Source organism: Haplochromis burtoni, unplaced genomic scaffold, assembly GCF_018398535.1.
Source record: "Haplochromis burtoni strain Fernald_Lab_line unplaced genomic scaffold, NCSU_Asbu1 Contig_143, whole genome shotgun sequence".
Lineage (NCBI taxonomy): Eukaryota > Metazoa > Chordata > Actinopteri > Cichliformes > Cichlidae > Haplochromis > Haplochromis burtoni.
Window position 1 is genome coordinate 872625 of NW_024582504.1, and position 21094 is coordinate 893718.

Sequence of the window (21094 nt, forward strand, 5' to 3'; positions counted from 1 at the left end):
GTTTTGCAAAAGTGACCTAAGTATTGAGAAATGTGTCCTAGCGGCTGTAAAAAACTGTAAGTTCCTTCAAGACGTTTCACCTCCCATCCAAGAAGCTTCTTCAGTTCCACGGTCAAATGGTGGAGAGGGGGTCCATATCCCTCACAGGGCTTAAATCTGGGACCATTTGACCTTAGAACTGAAGAAGCTTCTCGGATAAGAGGTGAAACATCTTCAAGCATCTTAAAGAAGTCCAGACGCTTTTCTTTCCAAGCTCCTTAGACTACAAGGACCTGGATGACTGAGAACCTTCACAGACAATTTCAGATACTGGTCATTAGCTCTAGATATCTACCCAAAGCTACAATTAAAAATAGGTTCTTTGCTAAGTTGTCTGTTAGACACAACACTGGTTCATCCAGTGTTGTGTGGTTGACTTATGGTGCCTTTTTTATAGAGACAACCAAATAAATTATATATTCTTCTGATAAAAATCAGTTATAACGATTTGATTGAAAATGAGTGAAAAAGTAGTCCATGTCCAAAGAAAATTGCTTAGAACCACAAAAAAGCAATAAACAAACAAACAAAAACAGTTACAAGAACATCTGTGTGGAGGTAAAGGATAAAGAAATGATGGGCAACTTCAGACTTTTGCACTGTACTGCAGAGCCTACAAAGGGAGAAGATAAGAAAAGAAAAACAGAAGATGAGAAAGGGATAAACACAAAAAAGGAAAATTGCTTCATATTCAAGTAGAAGGAGGTTTTCGGAAGCAAAGCCCATTCAAGCATTACTATTTTCTCATTATAAAAGTGAGAGCGGGATGAGGAGAAAATGTCTCTATTCTCCATTTCCTTTCATTTATTGCTCACTCTCATTCATTTCACCAGCGTATTGATCCTGACTTCACAAGACATTTTCCTCCACTGTGCCCTCATTCCTCCAACATCTATTTATCGCAAGGCCTATTAAATTAATGTTAAACAACAAATACAAGGTGGATCCCCCAAACAATACATCTGAACTTTCACAGAGAAAATGCATTAGTGTTACAGTAAGGACTGTAACCTGGTTGCTTTGTTGGAAACAACAAAGCAACCAGGTTGCCTAAGGCCCTAAGTCATGTCCTGGTGTTGGAAAAACACCTGTATGAGTATAAGTGGGATAATATACAGTATACAAGTATATCATCTCATACACATGCAAAAGTACTGGTAAGCCTGTGCTGGAGGAAATACATTTTCACATAAAAAAGGGCTGGCACGCCCCTGTGAGAAAGGCGAAAAATGTGGCAGTTACCAATTTTCTCACCATTTTGGTTTAGTAGCCAGATGGAAGTTAAAGTGCTTTTATTTTCATAGCACTCTCTGTCAACTGGGGGAAGGGTGGGAGATGGACTTTTTCACCGGGCTCTGCTAAAATGCAATCTCTCACTGTGTCACCTGCTCAGCACGGACTTGTAGCTTTGCAGTCTGTGGCATTTCATGGCCTAATTGAATTCAGAAAGGGATACAGGTACAACAGAAATGTTCTAACACCCTGGAAATAATAAGTTTTGTGTAGAGAGAATGAAAAAAATATATATGAGGCAGTGACTTTTGACTTTAGCTGTGGAACAATCTGTTTACGAAAGTGACAACAGTGTCAGGTGGAAAATAAGAATGTGTCAGCTTCTGCATATATTCCAGTCTACATACACAAGCAGACACACAGCATAAATGCATGCTTTGAAGTACCTCTACATACAGAAATAACTAGGGTGCTTATGTTTTATTGTATTACCTATCTTAATCTCTTAATAGCTTCCCCAGTGTGCTTAATGTGCAGATTCCAACCAGTGCAGTTCTGGTGAATCATTTGACTTTAAATGATTGACTTTTAATTTCTATGACCTCTTATGATGATTACAATCATTAAGAGGTTTCAAAAGAACACAGATGCTATATGATGCTATATAAGTTAAATCCAAGCTAAATTAAAATGGGATGGTTGTGAGTTCACATTTTGGGCATTTTGACCATCACCATATGGTCAGGTACTGAATTGGTGATGGACTTTTCAGAGTAATGATTCACAGAACATCTTGACACCACAGCAGAATCATCATTTGACCCGTTATGTAAATGTTTCACAAATTTTGTACAAGACTGGGAAGCAAAATAACCTCAAGCAGAGGAGAAAAATCCTCACCAACACACATGTATACGCATAAACACAGTGCGGCACCAGCGCAGCAGGCCATGCATTGTCCAATCCATTTCTCTCTATCTTGGCAAACAGTACTGCCTAAGGCAATGCATGCTGACACTGAAGCATCTGGAGTTGTTCACAAGGGGATGCCCACTCCACCGCTTTAGACTTTGTTATCACAAAGCGCAAAATAGAAAGAGAGGGAAAAAGGCAGCTGTGTGTGGGGTGAAATTAATGTGTCTTCAGAACAGGCATGGCTGGACTCTGTCTCCTCCAGGACCTGAGAAGGCTTAATCTTACTGCAACATCTGGCAGAGGCTGGGCAGGCAGAGAGAACATCAAGGCATCCCACTGTCTTAAGGCTTCCAAGCAATTTCTCAACAGCAGACAGACACCATTTAGTTCCATTTCATCCTCACTGTCACTGGTCATCTTCCACTCTGACTTTGTGGGTCTGCATTTGCTTGTTTTCTGTCTCTTCTTTTTGATTGATTATGAGGAATAAGCTAGATAGCATTCTTCCAAAGTCAACAGCCTTGTTTAACCACTGAATGAAGATAACTATGAAGATATTTGTGTACATCTGCATATACGGCAATCCTGCTGTTTTGCCATGTCCCAATTTATATATTAAACTGCGGTGTGCACAAGCAGTGCAACTGTGGCATGGACAACCAGCAAGACAATATAAATTGAATTTAATTTTAAACAAATGAAAAGGAAATAGGCAAGAATTTATTAATGCTATTGTACTGACCTTAATTTAAGTAAAACTCAACTTGACTGATAAAAATCACAAGATGTGGCGTGTGACTTTTGTGGGGGTTTTAAATAGCAAAATTAGTCAGGCAGTCAGCCAGTCATACTTGGCACAACATTACTAACTGGAATTTGAATATAAATTATGTAGAAGAAACACTATTTTTTCCAGAGAATAAAATGAATCTAGGTTAATACCACAATGACATCGGTACATGTAATATTTGCTTCACTTTGTGTTTTTTGTCTCTTTGCCCCTGGGATACGCACCCCCCCCCCCCACACACACACACACGTTTAGAGAAGTTTTTCTTCTATTATTTAGTTTTATTTCTCTTGAGCAAACAAGAACAAAATCCATAATCTGGTTTGGATGATCCAAAGTAATCTCCTATAACTACAGGGACAACTTAAATCTGTAATCCTGTATCTCCAGCCAACGTCAAACCATTCATTATGTTGAGGAAAAGTAGTTATTCCCCTTCCCCAGGGGTGAGATTAAGTTGAAGGGCCGCATGACCTGGGGAGAAATGATCATTTTTCATGATCACATTGTCTAATATCAGCATTGAAAGGAAAGCCCTGTGTCTGAGGTCAGATATACATTTGATCTGCTACTGTCCATTTGTAGATGAGCTATTTTGTCTCTTAGCCATGTTCATGTTAAATGGATGACACTTGGTGACACAAAAAATCAGCTCCTTCTACACATTTTCTATAGGATAGAGATCTAGAGACTGTCTAGACCCCACCATGATCTTAATGTCCTTAATTAGCTTCTTGGCAGTATGTTTTGGGTCAATGTCATGCAGGAAGAACCATCCATGACCCATCTTCATCTGATCTGGTAAAAAGAATTTCTCAGTGCAGTGAACTTGTCCTGTAATCTTAGCAGGAAAACAGCCCCAAACCATAATCTTTCCATGTCGGTACTTAACTGTGGGGATGATGTTCTTTGGGTCATACTCATTTCTTTTTCTCCAAACAAGACAGATGAAGCTAATACCAAAAAGTTTCATTTTGGTTTCCACAGCACTTTCTCCCAAGCCTTCTGTGAATCATTTACATGTTCACTGAAAAACCGAACACGGGCCTGTGCGTGTGTCTTTCATAAGCAGGAGGGATCTTATAGGTGCTGCAATATTTGAATAAATTACAATGTGTTACCAATGATATTCTTGGTGGTTGTATTCCAACAAGCTCATCCTATGTAGTTCTGGGCTGATCGATCAGGTACCTCATGGTCATCTTTATCCCGTAAGCCAAGATTTTGCATAGAGCACCAAAAAAACAGGTGACTGGTGCTTATTTTGAATTTCTTCCAAAAGTAGTCACCTTCAAACCAAGCTTCTTGTTGATGGTCTTGTAGTCCAGTCCAATCTTGCGCAGGTCTACAATCTTGTCACTGACGTCGTTTGACGGTTAATTGGTCCCGTCCATGGTGGTGAACAGGTTGGAATGGAAGAAACTTATTCTGTAGATGTGTGTGCTTTATAATCATAACTAGTTGAGATCAAGAGTATTTGTAAGTGATTGATTATAATCTGTGTACCACATGGGAACATAGCCAATCTGTAGGAACTAGAATTCTGGCTGCTTTGTAGGGAATCAAATGCTTATTTCATTCAAATAAGACACACTGTAGGTTGTGTTTTGAAAATATTGGCTTCCCCCTGACAAACTCTATGTCATAATCTAAATTACACCACCACAGCTTTCAACTTAATTTCCATTTCTTTATTGCTTTCTATTGAAAACCTGCACCAGATGATGAGCTAACATTGCCCTTACATAATGAAACAATATATCATACATGCAGTCCTCTATGGGAGGGCATGCTAGGTTATGAGTACACTGATGGCCTTTTTTCCAGTAAAACAGGTCAGTGTTGCTGACACATCATCAATCGAGGACCTACAGTGTAAGAGCGAGGGCCACCATCCACCTTTCCTGGGATACTTGCCTCCCACCGGGCTTTGAATGTCTCTTTGTATCATCAATCTCAACCAACCTTTTAACCCATGGTCACCAACACTAATTATACCAAGTGCAGTCACAGGGAAGCCCTAAAAATAGCAGAAAAAAATTCTGACAATAGACTATTTTAAATGAATTTATCAGGCAGTCTTGTTACTACACAATACCCCGGGCTCCTTGTTTTTTTTAAATTAAAGTGACTGAGACAGACAAATTGATTAAGATTTTTATAACTTAAAATCTCTCAGTTTAACAACGATCTAAACAAACTATGTATTCTGACCCCGGATATAGTTATGAGTGAAAATTAAACTCCAAGGCTTTTTATATTCTTCAAAACTGAAAGAATGGCTCATATTAGGGTCACAGTACTACAGAAAACATTCAGAACTCTGCACAAGAATGTTTCCATCACAAATCATTGGAAGCAAACATAATAAAAGGATGCTTAACCAACTGTGCAAAGAAATATCACACACATACTTGAAATGAGTGGTGAAACTACAGATGCTTGCTAGGGCTATGTTACATTGCTGTGACAGGATTCCAGATTATTTGCTTCTTTTGTGCACTAGGCATCACTTTAACTTAGAGCTACATATTTGTGAGAGTCAGGTTTCACTTGTTTAACTTTTTGACAGTTAACAGAAGTTCCCACAGTCCCTTCACAGGAGTCAACCTTTCCTTGAACCAGTCACTTTCTTCAGCATCCTTTCAATACCCTCTGCATCTCCTCTTTCCCAGCTTCCCTCCATTGCATCCCTCTTTCCATCATATAGAGTGTTTACATCAATGTGATTTTTCTGGTTATGAAGTCTCTAAAAGACAAACAAAAATCTGCTTATTCATATGATTGTGTAAACTGCTATACCAGTTACTCCAAATTATGTTAGCACTTGTGACATTTACAAATCCAAACTAACAGTGCTGAAAGGGTTAACTTGACATCAACTGTTAACCTGAAATTAATTTGACTGGCTGTTGACCTGACTTGTACTGTGCAGAGAACCCAGAGTCCTGTAAGCTGTCTACATACTTAAATAGGTCAGCATATTCAAGCTCTCTGCCATCAGAGTTACCAATTACATTTCTCTCATTCATAACCTCAAGGCAAAACTCGATTTCCTCCAACTTCAAATGTTCTGCTATTACATCAGGTTATTTCTCAGGTGCAGGTAGTAGCATTCAGAAGCCTGGGTAAGATGTGCAAAGATCTTTGCATCTTCTTTAAATATCCTAGACAAATATTTAGCTTTGTTACCCTGGGCTTATTTAGGCTTCTGAAATTACATCACATTGTTTCATTTACACGCATACAAACATAAATGACATATTCATATCATATGAAGACATTTAATCAAACCTCGTGTGTCCCTCAACACATCCTACATGAGCCTGTCGATTGATGTAGGATGTGTTGACAGTGCTTCCATAGGAAATGTAGGATTGCCATCATTTACTGCTGTTTGCAACCTTCCTCCTGACATTTATCCATCACCTGGTGACAAGATTCACTCATACATAGACATGTACCCACAGAACAACAAGAAGCTGGCATTATATAAGAACAAACAGAAAATGTCAGCTTCACGCTGTTCACAAGTGCACACATCAAGTGCATATCATGCAGAACCAGATTTCTAACAGAACCCACTGCGATAGCTAATAACACTGAAGTGGCTCTATGATGTGAGTTTCTATATTTCCAATATGCCACAAGATAAACAACTCAGATTCAGAATAAAGATTGAGAAATAACTGCAGCATAACTTTTTCAGCTTAAAGAAAACTTGAAGCTAGAGGGTGTTTGTCATAGTGATTTCCCCTGCTGGATCAAGCTCTGTGATAGGTAATCCATCACCTCAAACTCAGTACAGAGGAAATGCAACAAGAATACATGCAAGCACACACACACACTTACACACACACACCTAGATGCCAATATCTGGATGCATATTTAAAAAAAGCCTGTTTATGTCAGTTTCAGTGTCTGATTGAACTGAAAAAAAGATCCAGTCACCCAGTGGGTGAACCTCTGGACGGCAACATTTTGCAGAAAGATCAGCAGACACTGATGTATCCATAATGTCTTCTACATTCAGCACTGGCTTCGCACCTTCATGGCCCAAGGGCTAATGTGGTGCCTTTGGGGTCTAAACCAGCAGGATTTGTTCACCTTTGTAGGGGACAGGAAAGGATGTGAAGACAGCAGCTTGTCATCACCTTGTCATGGCATGTGAACTGGAACAATAACTTGTTAATGGGTAGACTGGTTCAAGGTTAGAACAGCTGTCTTGACAATTTCATATACAAGCATGTTCATATTCTCTAGAGATAAACTATAAAAAAAAGAAAGAAAACAAATGAAGAAAGACAAGATAAAATAATAATAATAGAAAAATAAGGAATAGTTTCAGGTGCGCATCCATCACGTGTATTTCATACAGAAAAAAATTCATTACGGCCCCTGGAAGTCACTTATAACCGCAGTCCAAACTGACAATGCCCCTCCACAGAGGGATGGCATAAAGCATTTAGAAGCAACCTGAATCAGCATCTATGAGAACATCAAGAGAAGCCATCAGAGGACCTTAGGAGAGAAAAATCAGTCTTACCTTCAACAGCATACTCTTCAGCTTCAGGGTGAACACGGATTGCATGGAAAAGGGAAATAGAACAGAAAGAAGTCAATATTATATTTCCAAGCACGTGCTTTTCCATAATTTCATCAAACATGGATAAAACATAAAGACGTCCAGTTTTGAAGACTTGACAGCAAAATGTATTACTCTCTTTCCCAGAAAATGTAAGGTTAAGTCTTTAATCTACTGACTTTCTTAGAAGGCTGTGGATGCCCCAATAATTCCACAGCTGCACATTGATTTTTCCAACAGAAATATTTTCAACCAGTCCACTGTACGTAGAGTTCCTCTCATTTCAGTGGCTTTCATAAATGAAAAACAGTAGGTCCTTTTCATTATGCTAATTTATGCTTGCTCATGTCTTTTTTCTTCCTGTGATCCAGAAATTTCACGCGTTCCTCCATCATCAAGGATCTTCTAATACTTTAAATGCCCCTCGAGGAGAGAGGAGGCTTTTGTAGGAGCTTAGAGCAGGAAACATAGGTGTACCTTAAAGGTAGATCTTACCAGCTTGCATCTTCACATGTTATAAGTAGCTGACATACTTAAGATTAACAGTATGGAACAAAGTATTTCCTATTTGGCTGCTTGGAGTCATCTGTTTTTTTGGATTTTCCGTACGTATGTGACTGAGGAAAATAAGCAAACACACTGACACAATGAAAAGCAGCCAATGGCTTCTCAGACTGTTCTACTAAACCACTGTTCAGGAGCAGAAGAGGTCAGTCTGTAAAACAAGAAAATAAAACTGCATTCTTGAGTTAGAAGAAGAGAAGCTACCCAAAAAGAAAAAAAAAAGCATACAATATAGGGCTGGGCGATATGGCCTAAAATTCATATTGGGATTAATTTGAAGCATGTGCGGTAATGATATATATCACGATATATTCTTTTCTTCTGTATAACGTATTTTCCACACTATTAAGCACACTTAAGATCCTTTAATTTTCTCAAAAATCAAGAGTGTGCCTTATGTATGAATTCTGGTTGTGCTTACTGACCTCGAACCGATTTTGGCGTGCAGAAATCTGTTAAAAATGTTTTAGTACAACTTTGGTAAGCCGCACTGCTTGATGGATTGTCAGACCATTACGGCTGCTGTAGTAAGGAGCTTCGCGGAGTAATCTGGGTCCAAAACTCCGTCCCCTTCAGGTCCCAAAGTCAAACGAACACTGAGAGTTAAAAACGGGCTAAATTCTTTAATCTTTAATTAAATCATCAGCGTTGCTGCTTTACCAGGTTACCAATTAAATTTAACATCCAGGTATCCATGAAAACAGAAGTTATTAAATTTAACGGAGTTAGAAGTTAACAGGAAGTTAGCTCGCTAGTTTCCACCTAAACATGACATACCATGTTCTGACTGAGAGATTTTTGAAACGAATTAAAACGTACAGCTCTGCCACTTCCGATATAAATGAAGACAGAAAACTAAACAGCAGTGGTGTTTGCAGGGTTACTGAAGTTGGACTACCTGGTATATAATGTTGTGCTACATGATTGCTAGCGACACAGCTATGTTAGCATAACATTAGCACAGTGAAGCTGGAGGATGAACGCCAACTTTTTTTCCACTCGATAGAAGTTAACGTGAGGGATTCTGGTGGTTAGGGACAAATGCAATCGCATAGCAGGATGCTATACACGGGCCAAACTTCAGTCAGGAGAACAACTGAGATTATTCATCCACAATACGAGGTTAGTTATTAATATACTGCAACAACATGGGAATAGAGCAGCTGCGAGAGAATTCAACATTAATGAATCAATGTTAGGGAAGTGGAGGAAGCGCAGTTTTTGGCTTTCCCCATATTTCAAAAGGGCTTCATCTCTTTGCTATGACTGTCGGCATAATTTGCAGATGATAATGGTTGTAGTCACTGCGATGCTTTCGACCAAAACAGGTGACATCATCAACATGCGCTATCGCGATAGAGTGGTATAGTTAAAATCTCGATCGTTAGCCAAATTTATATCGTTTCTATCGTATATCGTTTATATCGCCCACCCCTAATACCATAGCATCCCTGTGGAGAGCTTGGCATTTTGATCTGCTTTTGTGGCTTGTGAGCTTGGGCCTTTATGTGATGTGCTGCATTAACTTGTAGCTTGGTTGATAATATTTTAATGTGACTCAACAACGTAGTGGTTCAGTGTGTTTTCTGGCACTTTTTTTTTGAGGGTGGCAGAAGCAATGTGCAGCTGTTGCAGAAGCAGCATGCAGTATCTTCACAGGAATTTCTATCACAACTTATAAAAACCAAAAAGGTCAAGAATCTGAAAATATGCTTAATTTCGCAACTGCAAAGGACAAATCTATTTTCTGCACTACCCATGAGTATGGAAGTCCACGTAATTTATACAACTTCTAGTATTAGACTTCAATTACAAGGTTCCTTTGAATGCCACCTTCCATAACAGGTTGGATACCAACTACTTAACACTAACGCTCATGTACATCTCCCTATGCATCCCTGTTGCTAAATTAACCTGAGTTTAGTTCACTGTATTGAGCAACAATAGCCACTTTCCATAAACACACCAACAAAGCAATTGAAAACTGTTCTTGAATGACAGAGCATCTGCCAAGCTTAAGCACTGGGACAGCGTTTGTCTGAAACAGGGTAGAAGTTGTTTATATAATCACTGGCCATGACCCTGCTTTTCCTCTCTCTCTCATCTCTGATCATAGCCCATCATCCTGTCTTTCATAAGTTATCCTCATGTGTTCCTGTCTATCTTCTGAGCTGAAGTAAAATGATGTTTGATGTACAGTAGAGGTCATTTATACCATCATTGGTCATGACTCTGCCTTTACCCTCCACTCATCTCTGAACACAGTCCCTCATCCTGCATTGTCATGTCATCCCTGTTTCTCTCTGTCAAAGAGAGAAAGAGTTTCTCTCTGTTAAGCTCAACTGCTTAAAGTTTTAACTCCATTCCACCGACATAGTGGGAGAAGGGAGGGAAGGAGAAACTGTGTTTTTTTCAAAAACATGAGAAAGATTTGTATATAGTCGAAGTTCAACACTGGAACTGAATTAACTTGGAATAGCATATATAAATATATAAAATCTCAATTGTTTCAAAGTTAAGCCATAGCTTTGTATTCGAGCAATTACAAGGACGAGCAATTACCTTTATTGGGTCCTAACTCTGGTGTTGACAACAGCTTATATGAGTCAAAAAGCTCCAGCGCTTCTTCTAATTAACATCAGTTGGTCACAAAGAATCAATATTAAATATTTTCCAACATTTGATATTCTTCTTATCTCTCGTCAAAATTAAGAAGGATGCCTTAAGAGGCAATGCTAAAGGAAATGGTGATTATCCATACCATTTAAAGTTTCATTCTAATGTGCCTGACATTTATTTTGCTTCAAGTCGAAATATTTCACAATTTAGCCTTGGGGAAGAAAAATGGTTTCAGTCAGACACTTGGTGGAATGTACCTCTTTCTTTTGAGCTTGTGTCTTTTATCCCATTTACAGTTTCCTGTAGTCTGTACCAACCATTACCTTTATCCCCGAGCTGTTTTCCATTAGGGTGTATCCCACATAGCCTCAGGCTTTTAACTCAGCTGGTATTTCCAAAGTGTTTCCAAAGTGCTTGTAATTCACAAGGATATGTGAACAATTTTCAGATCAAATCTTTTCTAGGTATATTTTGTCCATGCGCAAAGGCGGAGCTTACAGGATAAGATCTAGGATAAAAATCTAGAACAAAGAGAGCAATTCTTTATACTAACTCTCATTAAACCTGATACAAAACTAAAATAAATATCAAATGCTGAAATGTACACTTGCATTCAAATTGACAGTCCAATATCTCTAAATTAGTGTACAGTACCTCAAGCAACAAAGAGCTGAAAAAAGTTTAAATGTATCATAAAGACAGCCGCAAAATGCAAAAGAGCGCAAATCAGACGTGGGCTGCAATAAAAATAAATAAATGGCAAAGTTAAATTCAGAGGGAAGCAGTAGAGAAGCTGAATGTCTTCACCAATGAATCCCTGAGGGCTTTGGCGGCAAATGAGAGACTTTTCAGACCTAATCCTTACCAAGCTAACTAAAGAATTTACCGAGGGGAGAAAAGCATGCCTGCAATGAAAAACAGCCTCTCTCTCTTTCTATCTTCCTATTTCCCTGCACATGGAGGAAGCTACATAACTGCTGGTTTGATATAAGTATACAAGGTACTGTACATCATAGTTCAAACACAGTTACAGTTACAAACATACAAATTTATCTCCATGTTAAATAATTCAAAATCCAGGTATGCTTAAAAGATTTACCGTATATAATTATTTTGATCTGGACGAACAGAAGAACAAACAATAACAAAACCCCAAAACAAACAAAATAAACGTGTTGCATGATTTCTGAATGACTTTAAGCATTATTCTGAAAGCAAACATTCAGTGAGTTAATAAGAAATATGGTCTTGGAAATCAAACTGTGCATATCCTGAGAAAAACCGTCTATTGTGACTGCTGACTTTGTTTCAAAACCAATTATCAAAATTTCCAGAACAACATTCTCATTACAGATAAAGGGCTGAGGCACATCAAGAAGTTATCACAGAGGGAGTTCAAGCTTAACATCTATGGCAACAAGATGTTAAGCTTGTAAATCTTTGTCACACTTGCATGCAGAAAGTCTAATTAAAATTCATACAGACATTGAGTGACGCATGTGCCCACACAAACTTGACACGTGTACAACATAAACTGCACGAACTGTATTACAGAGAATTCACAGTAAGGATGCTTTTTGTTTTTGTTCACAGAGCAGCATTCAGTGAGTTCTTTGTTAATCTTTATGTTAAAACACACACACACACTGTATATAATTCAACTTCAACTCTAAATATAATTGGATAAGTTGAAGAGAATGGCTGGAGGAATAGATGAAATAAAAAGCTGATCTAAAATAAATAAACATATGTTATTAATAAAAAAAAATCTACCATTTCTTAACTACTTTTTTTACTCCCACAGGGGGTAGTCCATCCCAGTTGACACTGGGCCAGAGGCAGTGGACACTCTCATTCCACACCGAGATGCAGTTATTCACATTAAAAACCAAGGTTTGAAACTGAGAATCTCTGTGCAGTATGCCAAATTTCTGTTTTTAGTATTTTTTTAACCTAATTACAAAACCATCTGTCACTGCAAATTAAAATAACTAAGATGCATAAAAGAAAGTAATTATGAATTATTACAGGGGAGTGGAATCTTGATGTATGAAGGAATAAAATAATTATAGTGATAACAAGAGCACGGTATTGACTAAATTCTTGTGAACACACACAAAAAAAATCATCTTTACAGTAAGATAACAGTTACTTTGTATATTTAAATATCAACATGGGCTGTTTTTCCAGTGCAAGTATGAGAAATGTCAAATTACATCTGGCTACTAAAAATATACACTTGCAAATGTTCCAACCGCAAAGTGGTTTGATTAGCTAATGTGTCCATTTATTTCCAGTTCACTCTGTACAAAATGTGTCATAAAACAGCAAGAGGAGAGTGGACTAGTGCTGCGATGCACAATGCTTATGTGAGGCTGCTTTGCTTTTTAGGTAATAACGGCTAAGAGGTCTTAATGCTTTGGACAGCAGCTCTACTGCACGGTACCACATTTAGTATACCTTGTATTGAGCTGTACATAAAATAGAGCAAGTTGACTTTAAATGTCTTTCTGTTTTGTTGTCAGCTTTTTCTTCAAACTCATGAGTAACTCTAGTTAAAACTCCATTATTGTGGCCAGCACTATGCCACACGTAAGTAAAGTGTTAAAAGCCAAATGAGAAAAGCAAAAGTCCTTTCACCTAAGGCTTTCTGACATGAGTTAAGAGAGAGGAAAGAAAATGACAGCATTGGTGAAAAACAGAAACAAGAGTATATGGGGAAGATAGGCAGATGAATAGGAAAGTGTTTTTTTTGTTTGTCTTCTTTTTTTATCAAAGGATAGCTCTGTCCTCAACTTTTCCACATTTTCAGAAACTTTCTATCCAAGTGACAAGGTAATCCACAAGTCACAGCCTTGGCAGATTTCACACTAAATCTCGACAGCAAAACACAAAGCAGTCACCTTATAAATGTGCAAAGATTGTATAAGTGAATCTTCCTTATCCGGATTAAAAAAAAAACGAATAAATACAGAAACTGACTGATTTATCCAACAACACAACATATACAGCAATCTGCATTTAATACAGTGCATGTGTGTGTGTATGGAAGGATCCAAGTTAACATAACCCACAGAGCCACGTCGAATAACAACAGGCCAAACAGAGAAGAAAAAACTGCAAATATCGGCTCGAGTGGTCAAAAATCGGTGTCATTGTAGCTATTTTATATGTAGTTTTTATGCTTTCACATATTATATTATGAACTGTTTACCTCTGTCTATTCTGATTCACGTCTAAATTGCCAATTCAAGAGTAAAAAATGAATCTGATTCCAAAAAATGTTCTACATTAAGAAAATTCTTCAGCTATATATATATGCCCTATAGATAAGTCATACCCACCCACAGGTCCTCTGTTGTAGTATAAAACAGAGAGTGTAACCTGATACACTGCTGAGTCATAAAGCAAAAGCAGATTTCAGAGGGAGGTCAGGAAAAGGTAATAACTTAAAATGAGGAGAGGTGCACTACCTCTCCTGCCAATGTCATTACAGTGCTGAGGGTTAAAGTCAGAGGACGAGTAAGATATCAGAGACTCTAAGTAATGTCAAATAAGGACAGGGTCAGACAGGAATAAAACATACACTGAAAATGCAAATAAATATCATTACTTGTATACTGCAGTGTGCAACATACAAGTAAAGCTGAGTTTGTGATGTGACTCATGTCAGTGGATAATACTACAGTAATTTTAGCATTTAATATTTTTATGAATTTGTTAGGGAAAAATAATTAGCTATTGTAACTTGGAAAACAAGACAGACTTGATTTCCAGAAGTTCAAATGATACATTAAAGTAAACTGTTACAGTAAACTGGAGAGAAAGAAGAATGAGAGAATATTTGTTGATGGTCAAGTAGATCAATAAAAAAAACCTGCAAGTCTGTAAGGGGAATGGATTTTAGCAAATCAATATACAATATGACTCACGTGAAAACACAAAACTCATCTAAAATAAATACTGAAAAAATGCAACTTGACTAAATGAAGACTTTATGTTTGGACTATCTAGATTCATTGTTTGTTTCTCAGAATGAAAAGTTAGGATGGAGCAAAAAAGCTGATTATAGAAGGAAGAACATTCTAAGCAAGTGTTTTAAGAATGAATTTAAATGTGGAGTATAAGTACAAAATGACTGTTAAAACTTTGAGTATTTCACAGAGGAGAACAGTCCAAATAACCACAAGACAGTAGAAGTTTGGAAGCATGAAGACTCCTTGAACCTATTAATGGAGCAATTAGGTTGCTGGTCAGTAATTGCAACAACCAGTAGCGGCAGATGGCCGCCCCTCCCTGAGCCTGGTTCTGCTGGAGGTTTTTTTTCCTGTTAAAAGAGAGTTTTTCTTTTCCACTGTCACCAAAATGCTTTCTCATAGGGGGTCATATGATTGTTGGGTTTTTCTCTGTAGGTATTACTGTAGGGTCTACCTTACAATGTAGGCTACTGTTGTTGTGATTTGGTGCTGTATAAATACAATTGAATTGAATTGAAATGATGTGACTGGGAATAAAGACTGGCTTCTGAAGGAAGAAAATTCAACTGTGGTACTATACCTGGCAAACACAATTCACTGTCATCACATGTTAATATGTTTCCTACAATGAAGTAGGGACGTACAGAATCACACTATGGTGTGTTTCTCAGCCACGGGTAGGGGGAGGGTGGGCAGAAGTCAGAGAAGAATGAAATCAACCAAATTAGCAAAGATGATGCAAACTGACAAAAAAAAGTGGCAAAAACATGGACCAGTGGTGAAGCTTCCCTGAAGTGAATGGCCTAAAATTACTCCAAGATCACACTGACGACTCATCCAGGGGTCACAAAAGAACCCAGAACAACATTACAGGCTTCACATGTCTCAGTTAAGGTCAGTGTTCATGACTCAACAATAAGAAAGAGACTGTGTAAAAATAGCACCCACGGGAGAGAAAACCACTGCTGACCACAAAGAACACAAAGACTCTTTGCACATTTCACACATTTGCGGTCACGACAATCCACAAGACTTTTGAGTAAATATTCTGGGGACTGATGAGACAAAAACATTTTGCAAGGTTTGAGTCCCATTACATCTGGAATAGAACTAAAACAGCATTTTAGAAAAGGAATCATACCAACAGTAAAATCTGGTGGTGGTGGTGCAATGGTCTGGGGCTTTTTGTTTTTTTTATTTACCAGAACAGAAGGAGCATGTCCAGTCTTCTTTTAATGACCTTAAGATGAAGCACATTGGGTTCTGCAGCAGGACAATGATCTAGAACACACCATCAAGTCCACCTCTGAATGGCTTAAGCAAACAAAGGCTAGTCAAAGTCCTGACCTGAATCCAAATGAGATGCTGTGGCATCAGGAAGGGGGGCAAACACTTTTTCACATCACTGTTCATGCAGAGTATCAAAAAGAATCTTATTGTCTTATTTGAAAATATTTTTACAGTAATGGACATAGAGGCTTGCATTAAATTTTAAAATATATGGCTGAATATAAAGTTTTACTTCCAAAACTTCCAATATAATTCCCTCCGGTCACATGGCACATGTCCATGCAATAGTCAAAGTTGTCTCAGAGCATGACTGGAGTCACTGCAACAACGGCTGTTGTTATGTTAGCTACTGGCAACCACATAAAACTCCCAAATTCACTCTTTCTAACAGTACGTGGTTCCATTTTTAGTGGTGAACCGTCATTCAGTGTTACAATATTGTTACTGGCTACACTATGGGCTATGGACACGTTAGCTATTCAAACCACCAGGAACATTTGCAGGAAATCATTTTACATGCAAAGCAATCCAGGTCTTCTTTTCTTTTACTGTTACACAGTAAGTGATTCTACATTTCTCAGAATTCCATCTACCAAGCTCCAAACAGTAGAGCAGCTGGTAAGCTGTGTATGGAAACAATAACCTTTCAGCATACAAAGTTTTATCCGATGAACTAAAAGTGAGCATGGCACCACGCGATCCAAACACAACATATCCTGTGGCTGCTTGGCATTCTCATCTGATAAGGCTCCTGTCAGTGGGGTATTTCTGCCTCTTCTACACTACAGTGACTTTCTCCCTGAATGACTGCTCAACAATGATGTAAAATGGCATCTCTAGTAAGCACTAGCGAGCTATTACACTTTTTTCAGAGGGGACTAAAGCTAAAACCTGACATTCACTGGTGTTGTTTCAGAAAGATTTTTTTTCTCAGCCTATAAATCTATTTATTTAATTGTATGTACAGATATACATTTACACATATATGAATTAAACCAACGATTTTGTATAAGTGCATTCATGTATGATTATAGACTAATGTTTCTGAAATAGATGGCCGGATTGTATAGAGATTTTTAAAATGAGTTCTTGTACTCTAATTTTTGTTCTAGGTGACCCAAAAGAGATTTGCGTCCATTGCTCCTTAAATCTCCATGATCACAAACTCATCTAATAACATAGAGAAAGATCATGTTTTTTTCCGTACCTCGCTATCAAATCCTCTGTCAGATTACATCTTCCAAATCACTACAACATGGGCTGTATGATTATGAAAATATAAAATATAGAAAATATAAAAACACACAGGATTTTGTTCCGATTGCTGAAGAGCAATTTCATCAGCATTTGATCTACTAATACAGGACTTTATACTCCCCCTTTACTTCTACTTATGCTCGCCTCAGTGCATACTTTTCTACACATTGGTATCAATCAAAAGCCAGATGTTGAACTAATCCAGTCCAACAAGTTATGACATGTTGACAACTGATGCAAGGAAACAATGGCTGTAGTAAAATTCAATGTGAACCATCATGAAAGTGCTATGAAGCACAGAAGTAGGTACAAATATGAGCTTTTTTTCTTCTACATAGTTACTTTATAGCACATGAGATAAAGCCCAAACTTATAAAACTGACAAGTAGCGGCTCAAATTGTTATTAAAGCAAAAAGCGCGACTCCAATATGATTCCAGACTGTCCAAAGAAAAACAAGTGACATTTCAAACTTTTGACTCAGCATCTTAAATCTGTATCCCCATAAAGACGACAGCAGCAATGTTTTATTTATTTGGGGCTCTAAGTTCAAGTGTAATGGTATCACTGTTCAAGATTTGGTTTCCACCAGGATTCCCAGAGCTAAAACTATGCACATTTATAATGCTATAAGGTGGTAACACAGTTCACCAGGATGACACTTTCAGTTAGGTTCAATCAGCAGTTGGAGATCCACTTCATTGATGTCACATACTGTTAGCTGGCAGCCACTCAACTTCCCCCTGAGCCCAGCAACTGTGAGCAAAGCTGCATCAACACACATTAAGTGATATGCTTGATGCTCCATTTCTCTACCATCTACCATACCCCTGACTGAGTGAGCTGATGCCCTAATGTTGCTCCTACCATGTTTTTTGTGCCTGTCTGTTTGTGTGTGTGTGTGATCTAATGATTTGTTTCTAACCTGCTTCACTCAGTTTTATATAATGCCTTTTGTTAATTACATCAATAGGGAGGAAAAAACAATTCTGGACTAATTGGAACTCCTTTATAATTCTCCAAAGAAGAACTATACTATAACCCTAATAGTTGGGACTAAAATGTAAATAACAACAGAATCCAATGGTTTGCAAATCTCATAAAACTACATTTTTGTCACAATAGAACATATAGTCATATAATCAAATGTTTAAAGCTTGGAAATGTACCATTTAAAGAAAATTATTAAGTCATTTGGAATTTGATGGCAGCAGTACTTAGACCAAAACTTAGCAATGTAAGTAAATAGTAATATTTTTTTTAAAACAGAATGCACAAATGAATCACAGTATTATTCAGTAATCCGTACCGTCTGTAGAATATCACGTTCAAGAGCCCTGGACTATGAAGCAGAATTTCATCTTATCTAGGGAACATTAAGTTTAACGCTGGATTTTATGTACTATGAAGGTGGGTCACCTCTTACTGGGTTACACTGCCACGATTACTCCTGCTGTGGACCTAACCTGCTCCAAGCAGATTGCAGATCAACAGGTATGAAATCTAGCTGCTGATCAACTCTCGCGTCACCTTTCCTGGCAGATCCCTGGCAGAGTAAGAATCACTATAGTTTTTTTTAATAGTGTAAACTTGTTCTCCCTTACCTGATGAAAATTATTAATAGACACAAATTATTAGACAACTTTATTCCTTGATTTATTTTCTTGCTGTCTGTAATCAATGATCTTGATGAAAGCACTTATTTGTACAACCTGTAGACTAATCTTAGACTTAAATTAAGTTTTAATCCTTGGGTCTGCCTTCACTTGCTCCTGATTGGAAAAATAAATAAAAAGAAAACGAATCAAACAAAAATCAAGGTTACCCACAGATAACACCAAAAACTACAGAAGGAGATGCAACAGAATGTGAGATAAACTGGGAACAGGCAGGCAGGACTTGACATTTATAAAGATGTAGCATCAGGTGATGTGGTGCTAACTTAAATGTTACTTTAATTTGGATATCTTTCATGTTGCTGTCAGAGGGAATGAGTCACTTCCTGGATTAATGACAGCACTCAGTTTAAAATCATCCTCTAGATGTTTGCATAAGAAATATTTCTATATTAATGTCATCCAGCAATCTTGTTTCAAACCAAACCCAGGCAGTGTTATAATAAAATGTGAAAATGGGAATGAATCATCTGCTGAATGTTCTAAATGAGTTAACGGTCTACAGTGAAGAATTTTCTTGTATCTCATCCAAAATTGACCACAATCAAAACAGCTATGGTAATTAAGGGCATCAGAAAATCATTTCAGCAACAATCGTTTCTGGGCAATGCTGCCAGCCATAAAAATATATAAAGCAGCCAATTTAAAAGTATTGTGTGTTGACATTTAAAATACAATGGCATTGATGATGATGATGATTACAAAAATCTCAATAAAACCCCTGGCAAAGACAACGCAGACCAGGTATTGTTTATTTTATGAGAAACTGTGGAATTGAGGGATCGAAACAAACTTTTAGTATTTGAATGGCCTGAAAAGACCATAGCTCATAGCATGTTGATGCCAACAGCACATCTACACAGAAACTATTTTTACCTCCTTCTCAGAACAGCTGTTATGCCAGATCAGATACTCTGTTTTAAAAATACACTTATCCACACAGGTCATATCAGAGCCTCGGTTTTTAAATCTGCATTAAAATGCGACTTTTAGCCAAATGTGCTAACTGGCTCTAAGTAACGAATCTTAGAAGCAAACTCACGCATTTTTCACATTATTACCAACTATTTCAAAGTACGCTAATCTTTACACAGTAGTCTGGGTGTGAAACAACAAATCTGGTAAACACAATCAAAGCTTGTTCATCCTTTGCACCTGCTCGTGTATAAATTTCCAACCCAACATTTGATTTTTACATTTATCGGTGCCCAGTAACTATCAAACTCATATACATGAGGTCGCTGCATTGTCTGCAATGACTTACGTTAAGTATATTGATATTTGTGCTAAATATTTTGAGAAATGCACCACTTAGCCTCTCACAGTTCATAAATAAGAGCAAATATAAAGTCATGTGCATACAAACTGCTAAACCAAAGAAAAACTGTAAAAGGGATTTCAGAGAGCACATTGTCTGGCAATCCCAATGTTCTAAATTTCATCCAGAGGAAAATTAAAAAAAAAATTAAACTTGACAGATATCTTTTTTTCTTTTTCTTTTTTAATTCTGGCACTTCGTGACAGACAGAATTTTCAATTGGACATTTGCTTTCCATATACAGTAACTGAATTAGAGGGTAAAAGCATGAACGGAGTAGTTGGGACGTAGCGTAGCACATTAATTATTTTGTATGATTGCTGCAGGAAGGTCAGGAGAGGAATGGTGCAGAAAGGGAGGAGGTGGTCTGACAGTTTATCGATAGCAGCAGCACATTAGTATCGACACCAAGAACTCACAAGGGAGGGCAAATCTTATCTTTGCAAAGCTAGGAAGACAGAGCAGAGGGGAGTGAGTGGAGATAATAGCAAAATAGAGGAGTGGGAGGAAAGGAGAGGAATTTAATATGAAGACAGCAATATGACATGCAAAAAGGCTTGGCGGACAGCTTATTATTACACATGTGAAATTAGAAGGATAATAAGACTGTTTTTTAAGGGGGGGCTCACTGGGAAAGTAACAGAATTTGATGCAAGTCATGAATTAAAAACAATTAAATTTTATGGGAAAACTTAACCAACCACCTTTTCATTTATTGAGTATAACGCAACATATTTAAATAACAACAGCAAAAGAAAACGCATTACCTGGAAATCTGGAGTTTAATTATTTGTGATGCGCAGGAAAATGTGATTTGAGAAAATTAAAAAAA

General features: G+C 37.6%; 1 protein-coding gene across 6 annotated transcripts in view; it reads right to left on the bottom strand.

Annotated features, from left to right (window-relative positions):
* Positions 1 to 21094, bottom strand: part of nrxn2b (neurexin 2b) — a 687884-nt gene that overhangs the window by 558673 nt on the left and 108117 nt on the right. For all 6 annotated transcript variants that reach the window (XM_014336560.2, XM_014336561.2, XM_014336563.2 and 3 more), the window contains exon 3: positions 7524 to 7544. In XM_014336560.2, coding sequence (XP_014192046.1) covers positions 7524 to 7544 — 21 coding nt within the window. The remainder of the gene's footprint in view (positions 1 to 7523; positions 7545 to 21094) is intronic.